The sequence below is a fragment of the Perca flavescens genome, chromosome 1 (genome assembly GCF_004354835.1).
Source record: "Perca flavescens isolate YP-PL-M2 chromosome 1, PFLA_1.0, whole genome shotgun sequence".
In the NCBI taxonomy this organism is placed as follows: domain Eukaryota; kingdom Metazoa; phylum Chordata; class Actinopteri; order Perciformes; family Percidae; genus Perca; species Perca flavescens.
In genome coordinates, this window is record NC_041331.1 from 26061019 (window position 1) to 26080005 (window position 18987).

The window sequence follows — 18987 nt, forward strand, 5'->3', positions numbered from 1 at the left end:
AGGCGCATACCAGAGGGTACTGCATGGCGTTGCAAAATGCTGTGGTAGCCGTTTTGGTTCAGGGTGCCTTTCACCGACCCTGGATCCAGCTAAACAGCCCCAGACCATCACGCTTCCTCCTCCATGTTTGACAGTTGATGTCACACACTGAGGAACCATCCTTTCGCCTACTTGACGGCGTACAAAAATCCTGCGTGATGAACCGAAGATTTCAAATTTTGATTCATCAGTCCATAACACCTTCTTCCAGTCTTCAGTAGTCCATTGATGATGTTTCTTGGCCCAGGCAAGCCTCTTTTTCTTATTCTGACGTCTTAGCAATGGCTTTCTTGCTGCAACTCGACCTATCAAACCTGCAGCTCAAAGTCTTTTCTTTACAGTTGAAACTGAGACTTTTTTATTACGACTACTATTAAGCTGAGCTTGAAGCTGTTGTCCTGTGAGCCGCCTATCACGCAAGCTGTTGACACTCAGAAACTTGTCTTCTGATTCTGTTGTGGCTTTGGGTCTGCCAGACCTCTTCCTGTCAGAGTTTCCCCCAGTTTCTAAGTGCTTTTTGATGGTGAAGAATACTGTACTCACTGACACCTTGACTTTCTTCGCAATTTCTCTGTAGGAAAGACCAACATTCTTAAGTATTATGATGGTCTGTCTCTCTTCCATTGTTACTTGCCTTTTTCCCGCCATTTTTATAGCAGCACACTACTTTCTGCAGTACGATACTGTTCAAATAATGCTCACGAGGGTATGGTACCACAGTGTGTTCCAACAATACTTTTATACAAACAGAGGGGGTTGTAAGTAATCCAGACAAGTTGGAACACCTGTGGGAATTGGGAGCACCAACTTTCAAAGCTTGATCAACCTCCATTGCTGCAGAACAGCTTTACATTGTTTACCCATTTCTTGTTCCCTAAAAAAGGCCTTTTTGTAAAATACTGAAATGTACATTATTTTTTATTATTATTATTTTTAACATCATGCAGTTCACCACTTACCTTTGTACCATTTTAAGCTATTCATTGGACTTGAACTGCTAAAATTTCAATAAAAAACAAAAAGAATTGGGGTGTTCTAAAATGTTTGACCAGTAGTGTACGTAGCTAAAGATGAACAATAGTGGCCATAATGTAACATGAGCTCAGTGCTAAAATGCATTGTTTATGCATTTTAGTTGGATATTTTATACATTTGCAACAGTGGTTAGAGTTTTAGAATTACCAGCACAAACACATTCACACAGACATGAGGAAGTGCTGCCTTTTATGAACCGCTGTACTTTTTTTTGGTTCTCACAGGGAAGTGAAAGCTGCCTTTGGCCACAGAGAAATAATAACTACGACTCTTGGTCATTAGCTGCTGCTGCTGCTCACTGCTCCTCCATTTTCTGTCCCACTCATGAGAACGAAAAGGTGTTAAAGGACTTACTGCTGACGTCAAATCCTCGGCAGAGAGGAAAGTTGAAATATTCAGAGATGGGTTTTGGAGAGGACCTGCGGTGCCCCCAGGCACATGCAGCTGTCATGCGGCTGCTGGACTCAGAGCTTCACCTGATGGAGGTCATGAAGAAGTGGATGGGTCAGCGGGCTAAGAGTGAGCGGGAGTTTTCAGTGCAGCTACACCACATGGCTGCCATGGCGGAGAAGCTGGACCGGTCTCAGCCTGGTGCAGGACAGGACTACATCAGCCAGCTCAACAAGGTGAGGTCTTAAAGATCACTCTGCAGCTCAATCATCAACTGAGCATCACTGACCACCAGTCATTTAAGTGGAAGACGTTTTCATATAATTAAGGTGAGGTATAGTGCTTCCCATATAATTAATTGAAATCGATTTGTCGCCATCCCTCCAAAAAATATTTGTATTTAATTATTTGTGCAACAAAAAGTGCAGATAGATGGTCATATTGGGACAAAAATACTTCCCTAATTAGAAGTGGTTTTTTTTTTACCTGTCAACACGAATGTGTTTTATTTAACTGTCCAAAAAACACCCATATATTCTAATGTCATTGTGTGCATGTGGGTGCAATATGCAAAGTGCACTGTCTGTGATGGCCCAATGTATCCCAAAATAAATCTTTAAAAGTAATTTTTCTTGATTTCTTTGAGGTACTAATAAAACTAAGAGAGGTTTTGCTTACATATAGTAAATGGACTGTAGTTATAGTATACAGTAGTTACCAATACATCTGACCTAAACCTTTTTTCCTTGTTCTAGTTTATCTAGATCAAATCCAAATAAGAGAATACTTAGGGAGCACAGATAGTACCATCACTAGAGCTGCACAATCCTTTGAATTTGATCCTAAAAAGAAAATGCTTGTTTTTTCATCTGCATGGATTCAGAGCTATATCTGATCATCACATCTACATGGATGTCAGACTCATGACCTTTAAGTTACAACCAGTAAAATGTGTCATGATGCTGTAGTGCTACCTGTGTGTGAAATGCCAAAGTTTTATAATAATACAAATGTTTTGTAATTTCACAATGCTTTCATGAATTTTTGCAAACTATGTTAAATAGGTCATGCCTATAAATGCAACCAGTTATAGAAAGCATTATTAACAGAAAATGAAAAAGAAAAATGCAGAAGTTTTTTGTGGTCACCAAATATCGAGAAATGGTAACAAAGAGTTTGTAAAAAATCAAATCAAAGATGGTTGATAATAATAATAATAATAATAATAATAATAATAGGGTGAGGCTATTTGCACCCCTGGTACAATTAGCAGTGTATGCTATTCATACCCTGCGCAATTAGAAATGAATGCTATTCGTACCCCGCCGGTGCACACAGTAATGTGTTCTAGTAATACCCCGTCTGGTACAAATATCAATGTATGCTATTTGCACCCCTGTGCATTTACATTACCGTGGCATATATTTACACACAGTTATCCATACTACTCATGTATTACACCTTTTTGGAATATTATCGCCCTGACATTCTTACCCTAACCATAACCAATCCCACTCCTCTTGCCTAAACCTAACCAACCCAACCAGAGCAGGCATATTCATGAGTCTTCCCCTACCACCCATAGATATAAATATCTATGCTACCACCCTGCAAAAGAAATTTCGTGTTCCCCATTAACAGAGAACGTTTAGGGGACGTTGGGGAACGTTAGTTTTTTGTTTTCTAAAGGTTAGTTCGAACCAAACCAAAAACTAATTCGCGGGCCCTGCCTTGCGCAATGGCATGCAAATTATCTAATCCAAAATGAAAAAAACAAGATCGCCTCACTGAGGAATCAAACTAAAGACTGCCAGACCAAAGCTCAGTGTTCTAACCACCCACCTAACAATTCTTACAGGATATGGTATAACTGTTTACCACTTGGTGTCTTCAAGCCTTGGTTGCTAGGTAACCATACTGTATACAAAAAAATAGGTACTAACCTATGGTACTAACTAACAAACTAACGGTTGTATGCTTTCACTGAAGACAGAAAGCGCAACTGTAGTATCCATTTTCCGCTAGAAATTCAATTGTTATAAACTTTAGAGACAAAACTTTCCTAATATGCCAGTTTCTGCGTTCATGGAAGATGAACGTCCGCCATGATTTCGGTGCACGCAAGCAACGTTTTTGTTTTTGTTACGTCACAGGGTGTGAATAGCTCAGCTGTTTGGCCGAGGCTATTCGTACCGGGGGTGCAAATAGACACTCCGTAATAATAATAATAATAAATTAAAAAATAAATTTTAGGTGCAGGTTGGACCAACAAGATCCCGGAAAACTGTTTCAATTCTGCACCTTAAAGTGCAGGAGTTATGAGCAAAATACATAAATTGCTTTTTAAATAAGCCACTTGTTTCGGCCCATTGACTGACTTTCATCGAATTTTATTGAAAGTGAGTATTTTTGAGATACATGCTAAATCAGAAACAAACAAGTCCAAATGGAGGTTAAACGTGTAAAGGACTGTTGATCTTTTGTTTGAATGACCTGTCTCCCTGACCTTTGTGTCTGTCAGTCGTGGGGAGTGCTGGTCTCTCAGACGGACTACTTCAGTCAGGTGATGAAGAAGCGCTCTGAGGAGCTGCTGAATGGTCCCATCAGCAAACTGACGCTGCTCATTAGAGACAAACAGCAGCTCCGCAAAACCTACGCAGAGCAGTGGAACCTGCTGAGGCAGGAGCTCAGCAAGGTACGTGACTAACATACATGAACACGCACATGCACACGCATGTACACGCACGCACACAAACACACACACACATACACACACACACACACACACACACACACACACACACACACACACACACACACAGAGTTAACTTTTTAGGTATTGAACTTTGATTATTGTTGCTTTTTTGTCCTTTTGGTCGACCATCTAAATTGACACAGACAGACAACACACACACACACACAAAAAGCCAAACTAAACAAAAATGCCTTGCATGTATATTTAAAGGAAGATAGTGTTGGTGCATACATATTTACTGTGGTCCATGAACTGATACTGCTTAAAGGTTTATTTCACTTTTGTACATTTACTATTTTGCATTTTAAGCATTAACATAGGATTACTTATGAAATGATCATCCATATCTCAGTTGTTGTGAAGAAATACTTCATTTATGTTGCAACCACTCTTGGACTTTTGAAATAACACGTTGAGCAGCAGAGCGGTTATTGTGTTGAAGAGTTTAATGTTATGTCATGGTCAATGTAATCATCACACCGCCATCTGGTCCTTTTTCTTGACGCTCTGGCATTTTCAAAGGACAGCAAACATATCTAACGGCCATTATGTGTACAAAAAAAGTCATAGTAGGCTATTTGCGAATATGACATGATTCTTAGTCACAATGCAGTCTACATGGAGTGCTGCTTGGGTGTGTAGAAACTCAACATGACATCATTCTTATAAGAAAAAACGCAGAAGTTGTTTCTTGATATCATCTTAACATGCAGAAGCGCATTGCAGCATTATAGATAGCAGTCAAATGAAATGAGGTTCAATAGACTGGAAAGAGTGCCTGCAAATGCATTTGGATGCAATCTCAAACTGTTGGCTGCCCCAACTGTTTTTATTACCCAATTACATCAGGAAAATGATGTGTTCATTTTCAGTGATCCATACTGGGTTGCAATTTGGCCGTCTAGCAGACAGCTTAATTTTTATTGTGCAGACGGCAACTTTAGTTTTGTGTGAATTGCTGTGTGGTACAGCAGATATATTTTATGTTGTGATTGTGAATAAACAATGTCAGAGGTGGAATTTTGAAGTATTGGCACCAGCAACCCACAAAGGACAGATCATTTCCTCTTACTTCTCTTATGTTTCATGTTCCTCTGCAGTGAAACCTAACAGAGCCATTGTCCACTTCCTGTCTCACGTAGAGCTCCGACTCTGTGAGGCAGCTTTTAACTACACAAATAGGTCGTCTGAATAACAGACATTTTTGAACCAAATATTTTCCATCTGTGTGTGTGTCTGTGTGCTGCTTCAGGTGACCCAGACAGAGTTGGAGAGGCTGAAGAGCAGCTACAGACAGGCAGTGAGAGAGGTAACTCAGGCTAAGAGGAAGTACCAGGAGGCCAATAAAGGTGAGAATCACTTATCTGAACATCAGTTTCACACTGATGTGTGTAATATCCATCATGACGAAATGTGTTTTCCCCCTTCTGTATGTGTGTCTGCAGATAAAGAGCGAGACAAGGCTAAAGAGCGTTATGTAAAGGCTTCACTTAAACTCTACGAGCTGCATAATGAGTATGTGCTGTCTGTGCGAGCTGCTCAAGTTTACCATCAGCACCACTACAGTCAGATCCAGCCCGCGCTGCTCAGTGCACTGCAGACTCTGCAGCAGGAGATGGTGCTCATACTGTAAGATGCACCTACTACATTATTTTACAGTGGTTCTATTTACTGTTTTTCTGTTTCCATTTAGTTGTATGATTTCCATTCATACATACACAATACATATAAGAGCAATGCCAACTTCAAAAGCACATTTTAATTAATTAAATACCACAGTTCATGCACATGTTTTCCCCTATTAAATGAACACTGCACAATAAGTTGTATTTTTTTTTAAATCAGCATTAATAATATGTTAGTTTCGCTTTGCCAGAGTCTGGCTACTCCACATAGCATTTGGGGATGGGAGGAAAACGTGCTCTGGTTTAATGGCATTTATTTAAACCAATCAGATTTGTCATGGGCGGCGCTCCGCTCCGCACAGAGCCGCTGCAAAATAGTGCAAGAGAGATTGGACAGATAGTCTAACTAGCTGTCTCAATTTACCCTGCAGAGATCTGAGGAGCAGTCAACAATAGTACTCATTAATCCACCGAATTTAAAATTCCAACACAAAGATAGCGGAAGGAAACGGAAAATACATGCATCCGGCGGAATTTCCTGCAGCACCGGAGCAATCCCAGAAGTGGAACGCGAAGGATATAGACTAATATGTTAACATTTGGTCATGCAGTTGAGAGTAGTAAATGTTTTGACAGTTTTTCCTTGTTTGTGCATTCATAAAACTTAGATATAAAACCCCCAAAACATTACTTTAATAAGGTTTGAAGATCAAAATGGAAATTATCTGAATTTAGTAGTTTCATGCATTGAATAAATGACAGTCTGCTGAACACAGAGTTTGCTAAACAGGCCCTGCTTGAAACAACACAAATATGACAAGAATTCAAAGAATTCAAACATCAAAATGTTTACTGTGATGGACTGCTTACTTCAGGCAAGTCTCCCAAAATAGAGTTTCATGATATGAATCAACCTGCCTCCAACCAACCTGTAAATTCTTATGCTGCGCTTTGGAAAAATGCAATGTATGTGATTTAAATTGGTCTTAGACTTGCAAAGATGGTCCTTGAAAACAATGACTTTGGATTATTCCGTTTTCATGTGACACCCCTGACTTATGAACCAGAAAGGAGATCCTGCAAGAGTATTTCGACATCTCCACTCTCCTCGATCATGAAGTGGTGCGGATCCACAGGGAGATATCTTCTGCTCTCACGGCCATCGATCCTCAAAGAGAATATGAGAGCTTCATCCAACAGAACAGGTAGACTGAGGAAAAACTTCCCCTCAGAAGGCAACAATGCAGTCATGAAAGCTAACCCTGCAGAGCGATGATACTGTGTGTGTGTGTGTGTGTGTGTGTTTGTAGATCTGTAGGCGAGACTCCTGCTTGTGCAGAGTTTGATTGTAGTCTTCTAGAAGATACTGAGCAGCTACATCCCAGAGAGATTGAACTGAATGACCTCACGCTTGAGACAGTCCAGCACAAGTGAGAACAAACAACACATTTTCATCCAGATGAGTGAACTCTACTTTTCTTTGTATTGTCTCAACTACTTCCTCCTCCTCACCCTCCATGTTCTTTTTTTACCTCCTATTGCCTCTGACTGTATGTTTAGCATTAATTACTTCCTCCCTTCACTTTATTTCTCCATCTCCTTTCTCCAGACTGACTGCGGTAGAGGAGGAGCTGCTGGATCTGGCTCGGACTCTGGGCTCCCAGCAGTCCTCGGTCGATCAGCTGGAGCTGGAGCTGGACGCAGAGTGGGAAGGTGTCAAAAAGGGCCAGAGGTGAGCGGACGAAAGTCATAAACATAGAATCAATGATGCTCTTATGTTGTCTTCAGAGGTCACAGAGGAGGATTTTAAAATAAAAACACACACAAACACTTTAGCCATGAAAACAAATGACTGTAGTTTGCATCTGCAGGCAGTCCTTCCCATCGGGAGAACTTAGTGTGCTCTTGGCTGGGCAACAGTAATAACCAGTGTGGTCTCAGGGGGCTGTACCTGCCTTATGAATTACAATACCATGCAGCGATATGGTCAGAGTTATGGAGCTCGATTCTCTCATCTGTCTTGGTTGATGAGGTTGTCTGAAGGTGTCCTGAGGGAGTGATATAGTCATTAACAAGCTCCTGGAGGACAACTGGAAACAATGTGTTTATAAGCAAAAGGTTAATACCTTTCAAGGAGCAGCTGGGGAGCACATATGGTGGTGGTGGTGTTCGTGAGGTGAGTAGAGGTTATGCTGCCCTTTGGTCTGTTTTTTGAAGAAATATTTTGTAAATCAACAGTGACATGCTGTATGAGGTTGAACTAGCGTGACCTTTTGTAGCTGAGAATCTGTTAACTTGAGGAAGTTGAAGAATGAATGCTTCTGTAGTTCCTACTAACCATCACTCTGAGATCATAAAAAATGAATGCTTTATATATATTCAGTTAACTTATCATATAGTGTATGTACGTAAAGCAGCAAATCCTCACGTTTAAAAAGCTTTGGCAGTTTTGCTTGAAAAATTACTGCAACAAGTAATTATTATCCGAATAGTTGCTGAATAATTGCCTTTCAATCAATTCATCATTTCAGCTCTAATCAAATTATCCCAAACTCACTGACTCACTGAACACATTGGGCAAATAGTATTTTTGCAGCATATAAGGATATCAGCATTTAAAAAAAGTATTGTTTCACCTCACTAGCAGAACTCTTGGGTCATTTGAAGATTTACTGGTATTACATGCTGAAATCCAGGGCAGACTAACTGTTACAAGAGAAGTCTTCTTATTGACTGCATAAGTCAACAGGAAGCATCTGCAAACCTATTTTCACAGACAGACCTCTTATTGATGTCTGTGTGGCCATACTGTCTATTCTGTCACTTGTGTTGCTTTATTGACTTGTGCAACACATTGTGTTGCTCACACTGAAAAGGCCCACACAAATATAATTCACCCTCCTTGATGTACTGTTGCTCTCTGCTTTGTCCAGAGTCTACCAGTTCAGCAAGAGACATGCGATGGAGGAGTGCCGGCAGCAGGTTGCTCTGTCTCAGGGTGTGAGAGCCAAGCTGGAGGTTCAGAGGCTTATTCTGAAGGAGAAAATGGACCAGCTGGGCTCCAAAGACCCTCCCTGTGCTCTGAAGCTGGACCCAGACACCATCACACTTTTATCCAACACATGCAACGTATGTTCTCTCTGCAGGAGTCTTTGTAACTTTTGCCTTTTTTTAAAGCTCCTAATCTAATTAGAGAATGAAGCCATACTGACTTTGGTGATCCTATCACTTTTCCTCTAGCGTCACCAGCAGTTTGACCATTTTGGTTTTTAGTGACATGTCTCGACAACTATTGGATGGATTACCAAGATATTTGGTATAGATATTCATGTTGAATGGAATTGTCCAATATTTGGGTTTATGAACAAATACCTCCAAAATGAATGACAATGCCATCAGTCTCAGCTGTACTTGAGCTAATTAGCTAATGTTAGCATGCTAACACGTTAAACTAAGATGGTGAAAATAGGTATGGCATGGTATGTAAGATGTCCTTGTGTACCTAGACAGGCGTCCTCCAAAGAAAATGTATTATTATTATTATTATTATAAATATTATATCTGCTTAACCAGCATGTTAACCTTGTCATCGTGAGCATGCTATCATGTTTGCTGACATTAACATTTAGCTCAAAGCACCGCCTCCACAGACCAGAGATCTTCAACAGGGGGTCTGTGACCCCTGGGGGTCCTCAGAGTTACTGCAGGTGTGGCCACCAAATTATCTTTAAAAAAGAATTTGGCAACTATTTCATAATAGCCTTACAAGTCTTTTAAGTACGTATTCTGCATTTTTTGCAATCTGAAGAGGGAGAAGAAAAACAAGGGGGAGCGCATAACAGATAGTAACAGAGAGATAAAATAATTGTTTTGCCAATAATGATATATTTTTATTGACCAACATGATGTGCTTTGGATCTTGTCTTTTTATCAGGATCATAGCCCATCGTTTTCCAAACCCCTCATGGACGGGATCATAAACAATCTGAGTGGCCTGTTTAAACCCAAATGGGAGGTAGGTTACACACTGATTTACAATCAAGTCAACGAAACAATGACAGATAGAGTACAAGTGGTGATACTAAATTGTTTTGCATCACACACGGAACAATATCTGTTTCTCAGTATGTTGTTGAAGACATTTTAAAAGGAAGGACACTTGTTCCAGTTGAAGGACACTTTAACTGCAGTGTGTTTTTGTGCACTCAAAGCTCTTACCACAAAACAAGCAATTCATCATGTTTTGGAGAAAGTGTATCCACTGCACAGCTGAGCACACTCAGGCACCTTATATCTTTGTTTGGGGTCTGTGCTCCTGAAAGCACTCTTGGACTTGGAAGTCACTACTTTCCCTGACCTAAAACTTTACTAAAAGTTTACATTTCATTGTTTTATCATCGCTGACAGATGGAGCCATGAGCCAGCTGTGCTGCCCACAAACTCTCTACAGGAAAGGGCCATCAATGTGCAATCAATCTTTCAGTTTTTAATTTCAGAAAGATAAAATCACTGTGTTCATGCTGTAAAAGATCATCTTGAGCAAGTTAGTGTCCGGACTTCAAGTCTAAATTATCTGCTGTTTTTTCTTTAAGTGTGAACTACTTCTTGCTCTCCGAATCCCAACCTTCCCTGGAGGAATGGAAAGTGGTGCGGTTACACTTTAAAGTATTCTTTGAAGAATCTCCGTATATTCTCTGCAGAATCACCCTAAAAATCCATCCTTCCATCACTTCTTATTGTTTTATTTTTCATGTCAGCTTTAAAGATTCTGCTTTTCTCTTTCTCCAGGTGCTCCCCGCCCTCACCCCGGTGCAGGAGGTGGATCGACCTCTGGGGCAGCAGGACTGGTACCACGGAGCCATTCCCAGACTGGAGGTCCAGCAGCTGCTGAAGAATGACGGCGATTTCTTGGTGAGGAAGAGTCAAGAAAAAGAGGGTTATGTGCTCTCTGTGCAATGGGAAAGATCCTGCAAGCATTTCCTCATTCAGAACACGGATGTAAGTAAATGAATAGACCAAAACACTTTTGTATAGAGTTGTAGAAGAACATTTTACATTTATAATGTTTCTGTGTGCGTTTTACATCACATTTTGAATATGTAAGCACATTTTAAGTTGAATCAGACCACTGATACTGCAAAACAATAAATAAGTTACATGTACTGTTTCCTTCCAAATTTGGTTTATTTAAGAGGACGTTATGTGAGCATGCGGCTATGTTTTATTCTGTGAATTAAATAGAAGTTTAGATGTTTCGAATTAAAAAAACATCAAGTATTTAAACAATCTAACAATTTAAAGTCTATTTTGTTAAATATGTTTTTTTCATTATGTCGTCGAGATTTTCTGTTTCCTGTATGTTTGCACATTGGTTCACTCTTGTAAATGCTTTTCCATCCGTGTCAGTAGAATTTGTACCGTCTGGATGGAGAATGCTTCCACAGTATCCCACACCTGATCCATCATCTGCTGTCCTCACATCAACACGTCACCAAGAAGTGTGACATTGTGCTGAATAAACCTGTACTGAAGGTACTCCTGTAACACACACACACAAATGCACTGCCCATAAAAAGGCTGTAACACACAATTAAACATACTATTAAAGTGCTTCCTATAGTCGTCACAGATGAGCATACATGGAAACTACTTCTTCTTCTTCTTCTTATTATTATTATTATTATGATCTTTCCTTCAAGTTCTCTTCCCTCATAGTTTCCCTCAACCCTTGCTGGTGTCACAGTTTAAAACAGCACTACTATGCATCTCTTATAGTTAATTTCTAACCCCATTAGGACAAGTGGGTCCTGGAACATGATGATATTATCTTGGGACCCCTCATTGGACGGGTGGGTAAACTTAACATCTGTTGACAGAAACATAAAAGTGAAGTGAGAAAAACATTTTTTTATTTATTGCTTTTTATTACGCCTATTAGCGGAATTATCCATGAGTAGCGTGTCTAAGTATTTGCCTGTATCTGAGTCAGATCTCTCAAAATGTTGTGAACATATTTGCATGAACCTTAATGGGAAGTATGGTTAAGGTGCAAGGAAGACCTGCTTAATGAGTCACAATAATTTTCTTTAAAATTTAAATTCAATATCTTCCAAAGTTAGTCTTTTTTATTCTTTATTTTATTATGGTTTTCCAGGTCCATACATTACAGTCACTGATAATACCTATCATAGTTCTCATTACGCCATCTGTAAATTAATAGCCCCCAGAAAAGCATCACAGGCTACGTAAGTAGAACAAAAGTGAGCAAGGACCCATTAGGCATTCATACTATATTACAGTGGTGTGAAAAAGTGTTTGCCCCCTTCCTCATTTCCTGTTCCTTTGCATGTTTGTCACACTTAAGTGTTTCGGAACATCAAACCAATTTAAACAATAGTCAAGGACAACACAAGTAAACACAAAATGCAATTTGTAAATGAAGGTGTTTATCATTAAAAGGAGAAAAAAAATCCAAACCATCATGGCCCTGTGTGAAAAAGTGATTGCCCCCTAAACCTAATAACTGGTTGGGCCACCCTTAGCAGCAACAACTGCAACCAAGCGTTTGCGATAACGTGCAATGAGGCTTTTACAGCGTCCTGGAGGAATTTTGGCCCACTCATCTTTGCAGAATTGTCCTAATTCAGTTACATTAGAGGGTTTTCGAGCATGAACGGCCTTTTTAAGGTCATACCACAACATCTCAATAGGATTCAGGTCAGGACTTTGGCTAGGCCACTCCAAAGTCTTCATTTTGTTTTTCTTCAGCCATTCGGTGGTGGACTTGCTGGTGTGTTTAGGATCATTGTCCTGCTGCAGAACCCAAGTTCGTTTCAGCTTGAGTACACGAACAGATGGTCGGACATTCTCCTTCAGGATCTCTTGGTAGACAGCAGAATTCATAGTTCCTTTTATCACGGCAAGTCTTCCAGGTCCTGAAGCAGCAAAACAGCCCCAGACCATCACACTGCCACCACCATATTTTACAGTTGGTATAATGTTCTTTTTATGAAATGCAGTGTTCCTTCTACGCCAGATATACTTGGACACACACCTTCCAAAGAGTTCCACTTTTGTCTCATCGGTCCACAGAATGTTGTCCCAAAAGTCTTGGGGATCATCAAGATGTGTTCTGGAGAAATTGAGACGAGCTTTGATGTTCTTTTTGCTCAGCAGTGGTTTTCTCCTTGGAACTCTGCCATGCAGGCCATTTTTGCCCAGTCTTTTCCTGATGGTGGAGGCATGAACGCTGACCTTAACTGAGGCAAGTGAGGCCTGCAGTTCTTTGGACGTTGTTGTGGGGTCTTTTGTGACCTCTTGGATGAGTCGTCGCTGCGCTCTTGGGGTAATTTTGGGCGGCCGGCCACTCCTGGGAAGGTTCACCACTGTTCCATGTCTTCGCCATTTGTGGATAATGGCTCTCACTGTGGTTCGCTGGATTCCCAAAGCTTTGGAAATGGCTTTATAACCCTTTCCAGACTGATAGATCTCAATTACTTTCTTTCTCAATTGTTCCTGAATTTCTTTGGGTCTCGGCATGATGTGTAGCTTTTAAGGATCTTCTGGTGGACCTTACTGTGTCAAGCAGCTCCTATTTAAGTGATGCCTTGATTGTGAACAGGTGTGGCAATAATCAGGCCTGGGTGTGGCTAGAGAAATTGAACTCAGGTGTGGACAACCACAGTTATAGTATGTTTTAACAAGGGGGGCAATCACTTTTTCACACAGGGCCATGATGGTTTGGATTTTTTTTCTCCTTTAATAATAAACACCTTCATTTACAAATTGCATTTTGTGTTTACTTGTGTTGTCCTTGACTTTTGTTTAAATTGGTTTGATGTTCCGAAACACTTAAGTGTGACACACATGCAAAGGAACAGGAAATGAGGAAGGGGGCAAACACTTTTTCACACCACTGTACATACATTACATACATTTTTAAATATAGTAAAATAAGAACATGAACTAAATAAACAAACATGTTGGGGTAAACCTCAATGACACATAAAGCCCTCCACACAGAGAAAATAAAAGCAGACAAAAAAGGACACAAAAATCCACTTTAGACAAATGATGGTCGAATTGATGTGATTGACTATTACCTTGTTCCATATCTTAATCAGTCTTTTTAGTACAAACTTCCTATTTTCAGCTGTGGCTCAGCAAGCAAACACCATCCTTGGAAATACAAAAGAGGGAATTTATAAACTGTGGAAGAAATCCTGTGTAATAAGGAGTCCTGATATATTATATTAGCTGAAGCTCAACAGGAAGTAATTTTTCCACTGAAGGAGAGCTGTATATTTAGTCCTACATCACTCACATTGAAATCACTTTAAGGAGGGCTTTCTTCCTGTCCGGTATGGGCAGGAGGAACAGTTACAGCAACTGATAACCCTTTCTTTTAACCTATCCTACAAATTCCCCCCCCCCTGCCAAGTTTCTACATAAAAGTAGTTATAATTGATGTACACGTTTATCTCCTCTTTCATCTTAAATTGTCATAAAATTGTGCACATATGGTAACAATTCGTCAAGAAAAATTGTTAACTTTGGATTAGAAAAGAGTGTTAAAAAAAAAACTGTAACTAATCACGTTCGTACTACACAGGGTAATTTTGGAGAAGTGTACAGTGGTCGTTTACGCTCTGATAACACTCCTGTAGCAGTGAAATCCTGTAAAGAGAACCTGGCCCCAGAGCACAAGAGTAAGTTCCTGATGGAAGCCAGGTAAGTACACACCCACAGACGCACGTGCGCACGCACACACACACACACACACACACACACACACACACACACACACACACACACACACACACACACACACACACACACACACACATACTTCTCCTATGCTGTCCAGGATCCTGAAGCAATATGACCATCCTAACATTGTGAAGCTGATAGGAGTGTGCACTCAGAAACAGCCCATCTACATCATCATGGAGCTCGTTCAAGGTAAATATGATCCTGTTAGACTCTAGCTTTATATCTCTCAGCTTGTTTACCCAACACCTTCAAGCGTTATTCTACTATTATTGTTTCCCTGCTTTGTTTCTCTATCATCACTCTCTTTATATGTATGTATTTGTGCGTGTGTGTGCACATTTCATAAGGTGGGGATTTTCTATCCTTCTTACGGCATGAGGGTCACAATCTGAAGCCTAAGATGATGGTCAAAATGACAGAAAATGTAGCATCTGGCATGGAGTTCCTGGAGAGCAACAAATGCATCCACAGGTTTGTCAATCCGTTAATCAATATTTGTACAATATGATATGATTTTATACAATATTTCATACAAATATAATAGTTGTATAAAATATTGGCCTTGTATAATATTGCATTTGTGTTAAGGTATAATCATTAAATTAGGAACAGGTAATATTGTGACTTTGTATAATTTAAGTCAGAGACACATCAAGGTTTTCACCATTTATAGTGTTACGGTTGTGCAGTTAGATTTGGCAACTGAAAGATCTGAGTCAGAGCAGCAACAAGGATCCCCACCCAGCTAAATTAATCCATATGAATGTCCTGCATTCTTCTCCAAAGTTCACCAAAAATATACACTAAAGTATAACTTCCTCGATTAATACGTTATTTTAACCCAAACCATGATCTTTTCCTTAACCTAACCAAGTAGTTTTGGTGCCTAAACCTAACCAAACTGCGACCGTTTCAAGGGTGTATCATGTAGTAGGCATGTCCTGAAGTACTGTGCACCTACAGTCAGAGATAGACCTACACAGTCTTGTTCGCTTGAAGAGCTTTATTTTTATTCTTGCCCTCCTGATTACTTTTTATTGAACAAAATGGTGTGCAATAAACAAAATGCCAGCGGGAAGAAAACACAACAGTAAAACATAGATAGAGATTGTGACCCACTAGCGCTAGCCCGGCTGGGCTGGCTAGCGGGTTAACAGTTGGCTCACCAGCCCCAGCAACTTACAAACTATCCCTGCAAATAGTCACTATGTCACCAGCCCCACCAATGTTTTGTGGACGAGCTAATGTCAGTTTTTGGTGTGACTGATGCTTTAAAGTGGGGAGTTTCTGGTTCTGGACTGTCTGAATGACTATGATTGTACGTTATTAACTGGTAGCTAAACAGCGAATGAATGAGCCACAGATGGCGAAGCATGATTGAAACAAGTAATGCTGATCACAATTTCAGTGCTTCACTTGAACTAACACAATGCTCAATATTGAAAATGTATTATACAATCTAATACATAACAAAGATATTTATAACAAAACCAACATACAAACTAACACATAGAAGCATCGTTAGATCAGAGAACAGTGTACTTTATGTCTTAACTATGTGGTGAAGCCACCAAGAATATAACACGCAGGAAAGACAACATAAAGCACAGCAGAGCAGTGTGTAAAATGCATTAGTTGCATGTATAAACATGTTCATGTTACATAAAGTATGATGTAATTTCCACAAGAACAAATGTGAATCAAGCTGCAGGCAGATGGATATTAAAGCATTTATGGTAGGCCTACATAATACGGAACATAATTTACTTCCCTAACATTGTTGTTATCCACCTGCACTTTTCCCGCAGCACTACATGTTGATTTAGCAGCTAAACAGTCAATTTAAAGTAAGGAATTAAACGTTTTCTTGATTAATTGATAGCTGTTGTGTCCTTGAAGAGGAAGCAGAAAACATGCTCTCCTGGCTGACCTTCAATTTTTTTCCACTTGAATAACAAAGACAGAACAACCATTAGTTTAGCAGCGCATAACATTACCTTATAGCATGTTCAGAGAGCTACGGCGCAGTTGTGTTTAAAAAACACTATAAAAAAATATTAGACATAGCTTAATAAGCGCCAATGTGTGGTGGAAGATGAGTAGTGACTGCTGTCCTGACTTCTGTTGGATTTTAGTCCACAGAAAAGCACCTTGACGCTCGATGGTGTTTTAGGCCCCCGACGTCTCCTTCCAGGCAGCGCTGCGACCGTTGACTTCAAGGCACCTAACCCTAATCTTAACCTTAACCCTAACCCTAACCCTAACCATAACCATTGCCTAATCCTAGTGCCTTTCAAGCAGCGCTGCCTGGAAGGAGACATTAGGGGCTTAAAACACCTTGACTGTCCTAGTAATATGATAATATATGTTATTCCACAGGTCCATAACAAGAACAGGCTGTGCCTCTATACTTTTTTGTCCTAACTGTTGGTAGTATAATGGTAGAAGAGACAGTCAACTTAATATGAAGGGGTAAACCCATTTAGAGCCTCGTACATTCTTGTTTACCGGTAATACAAGCCTTGCCTTGCCTTGCCTAATATGATTTTAAAATCAACTATAAAGGAGGAAATGCAAGGATGCTGACATGGCTGTGATGATTCATTTTGAACATTTTGTTCGAGCCCAGAGGAAAACTGGTTCACAACTTCTAAAGAATGTGGATCTCAAAGTGAGCAGGAACTGATTATAAAGATCAAACGTGGTTTTGTACGTAATCTACAAACATAAAGTCTTGCTTTCAAAATATTATTAAAAGTAAAAAGTGGGGAAAAGCGGAGATCAAGAATATGCTGTGCATTTGAAATGATGCAACCTCAAATGGAACGTGGAAGTTTTAAGGGATCAGTGAGTGGGAGCAATTGCGGTACTTTAGATAAGGCATCAGTGGAGGATGTCTGTGTTCCGGGGAAGACATGAGGTTGTGACACCCGGCTCATTACAGGAGCACTGTGCGATTTGCCCAGCGGGGACCGATTAGAGAGCAGACTGCTGGCAGATGCTCAGCCTCTAACGCTGCATGTCAAACTGCCTCACGCAACACTAGAGACATGAGAAGAATGCCTGTTCTCTCACTCCTTTTAGTCTGTTCTCTTGCTGTTTCTCATTTTTTACATACAGAGCATGATGACTTTGTGTCTATTCATATCCATTTTTCATGCATACATGCCACGTACATCTTTATCCCTCTGTCTTGTTGTCTTTTTTTAAGGGACCTGGCAGCAAGAAACTGTCTGGTTGCAGAGCAAAATGTGGTGAAGATCAGCGACTTTGGGATGTCCCGTCAGCAAGATGATGGTGTCTACTCTGCAGAGGGCAGCCTGAGACAGATCCCTGTCAAATGGACGGCTCCTGAGGCCCTGAACTATGGTACGCCACAACTTTTTCTGCCCTGCAGTCACAACCAGAAACATGTCTCCTGTTCCTCTCTGCCAGTACTCAATTAAAACCTGACAGACATGCCTTTGCTAATGTTGCCCCCTGGTGGTGTTTTTAGGTCGTTATACCAAAGAGAGTGACGTCTGGAGCTTTGGAGTCTTACTGTGGGAGATCTTCTCCATGGGAATGACGCCCTACACGAGCATGACTAACCAACAGACTCGAGACGAGGTGGAGAAAGGTAAAGACTCATCAGGCTAAATAAGCCAAGTGCCAATGTGTTTGTGTTCAGATGCCATTGAGGAAAACCCCTGCTCCTTCGATGATTCTGACACTGATGCCTTTTCTGAACTCCATGTTTAAAAAATGTGTACAGTGTGCTAAGATGATGTCAATACCTGTCTTTGTTATGTTGCAGGATACCGTATGCCCGCTCCACACGGCTGCCCTGTGGAAATCTCCAGGATTATGAACAGCTGCTGGCAGTACAACCCCAGAAATAGACCGTCTTTCAAGAAACTTCGGGCTGAGCTTAGTGCCATATACAACAAAATAACATAATACAAGCCTGATTATTTGACATGCAAATAGAAACAAAGTGAACAATAACTAATATTGGACCCCTTTTGTTGTGGAAATAAACTTGGAATTGTGTTTCTGACTTGTAAAATATCAGTCGACCAGTGGATGGCAGCATTCTTGTTTCTTAACTTCTTGCCTTGTGTGTCTGTTTTTTAATTCCTCCTCTTAAGAACAGAAGTCTGCAACACATCTGTCTCTTCTGAGATAACACAAATGTGTGCTATGAACACAACGTACCACTGTGCTGTATATTATTACTGTAACTGTTGTTGTGTGTAAACATGTGGTTTGTCTGAAAGACACCACAGAGACAAACTGACACTTCCTCCTAGAGGCTGCCATCACTGTCATAGGGACAATAAGGTTTAAACAATATTAGAAATTCTTTGGTTTAAATCAACACAGCCTTGT

General features: G+C 40.3%; 1 protein-coding gene across 2 annotated transcripts; it reads left to right on the forward strand.

Moving 5' to 3' along the window:
* Positions 1-1313: 1313 nt before the first annotated feature.
* Positions 1314-18672, forward strand: fes (FES proto-oncogene, tyrosine kinase). Of its 2 annotated transcripts, none has more exons than XM_028585487.1 (18): positions 1314-1700; positions 3986-4159; positions 5472-5568; positions 5665-5848; positions 6912-7049; positions 7155-7274; positions 7454-7576; positions 8778-8973; positions 9779-9859; positions 10633-10842; positions 11254-11376; positions 11640-11693; positions 14456-14574; positions 14711-14805; positions 14964-15087; positions 17828-17985; positions 18113-18235; positions 18413-18672. In XM_028585487.1, the coding sequence occupies exons 1-18, from the start codon at positions 1476-1478 to the stop codon at positions 18553-18555; spliced, it is 2487 nt and encodes an 828-aa protein (XP_028441288.1). In that variant the 5' UTR covers positions 1314-1475; the 3' UTR covers positions 18556-18672. The 2 variants fall into 2 exon arrangements, with proteins under 2 accessions (XP_028441288.1, XP_028441296.1); XM_028585495.1 differs by lacking the exon at positions 1314-1700 and adding an exon at positions 1733-1793.
* Positions 18673-18987: the final 315 nt, after the last annotated feature.

Bases quoted from the DNA above. Each gene is read 5' to 3' on its own strand.
- fes (XM_028585487.1), top strand. From the start codon at position 1,476: ATGGGTTTTGGAGAGGACCTGCGGTGCCCCCAGGCACATGCAGCTGTC. The intron at 5,569-5,664 runs GTGAGAATCACT...GTGTGTCTGCAG, and splicing joins GTACCAGGAGGCCAATAAAG to ATAAAGAGCGAGACAAGGCT. The intron at 14,806-14,963 runs GTAAATATGATC...ACATTTCATAAG, and splicing joins CATCATGGAGCTCGTTCAAG to GTGGGGATTTTCTATCCTTC.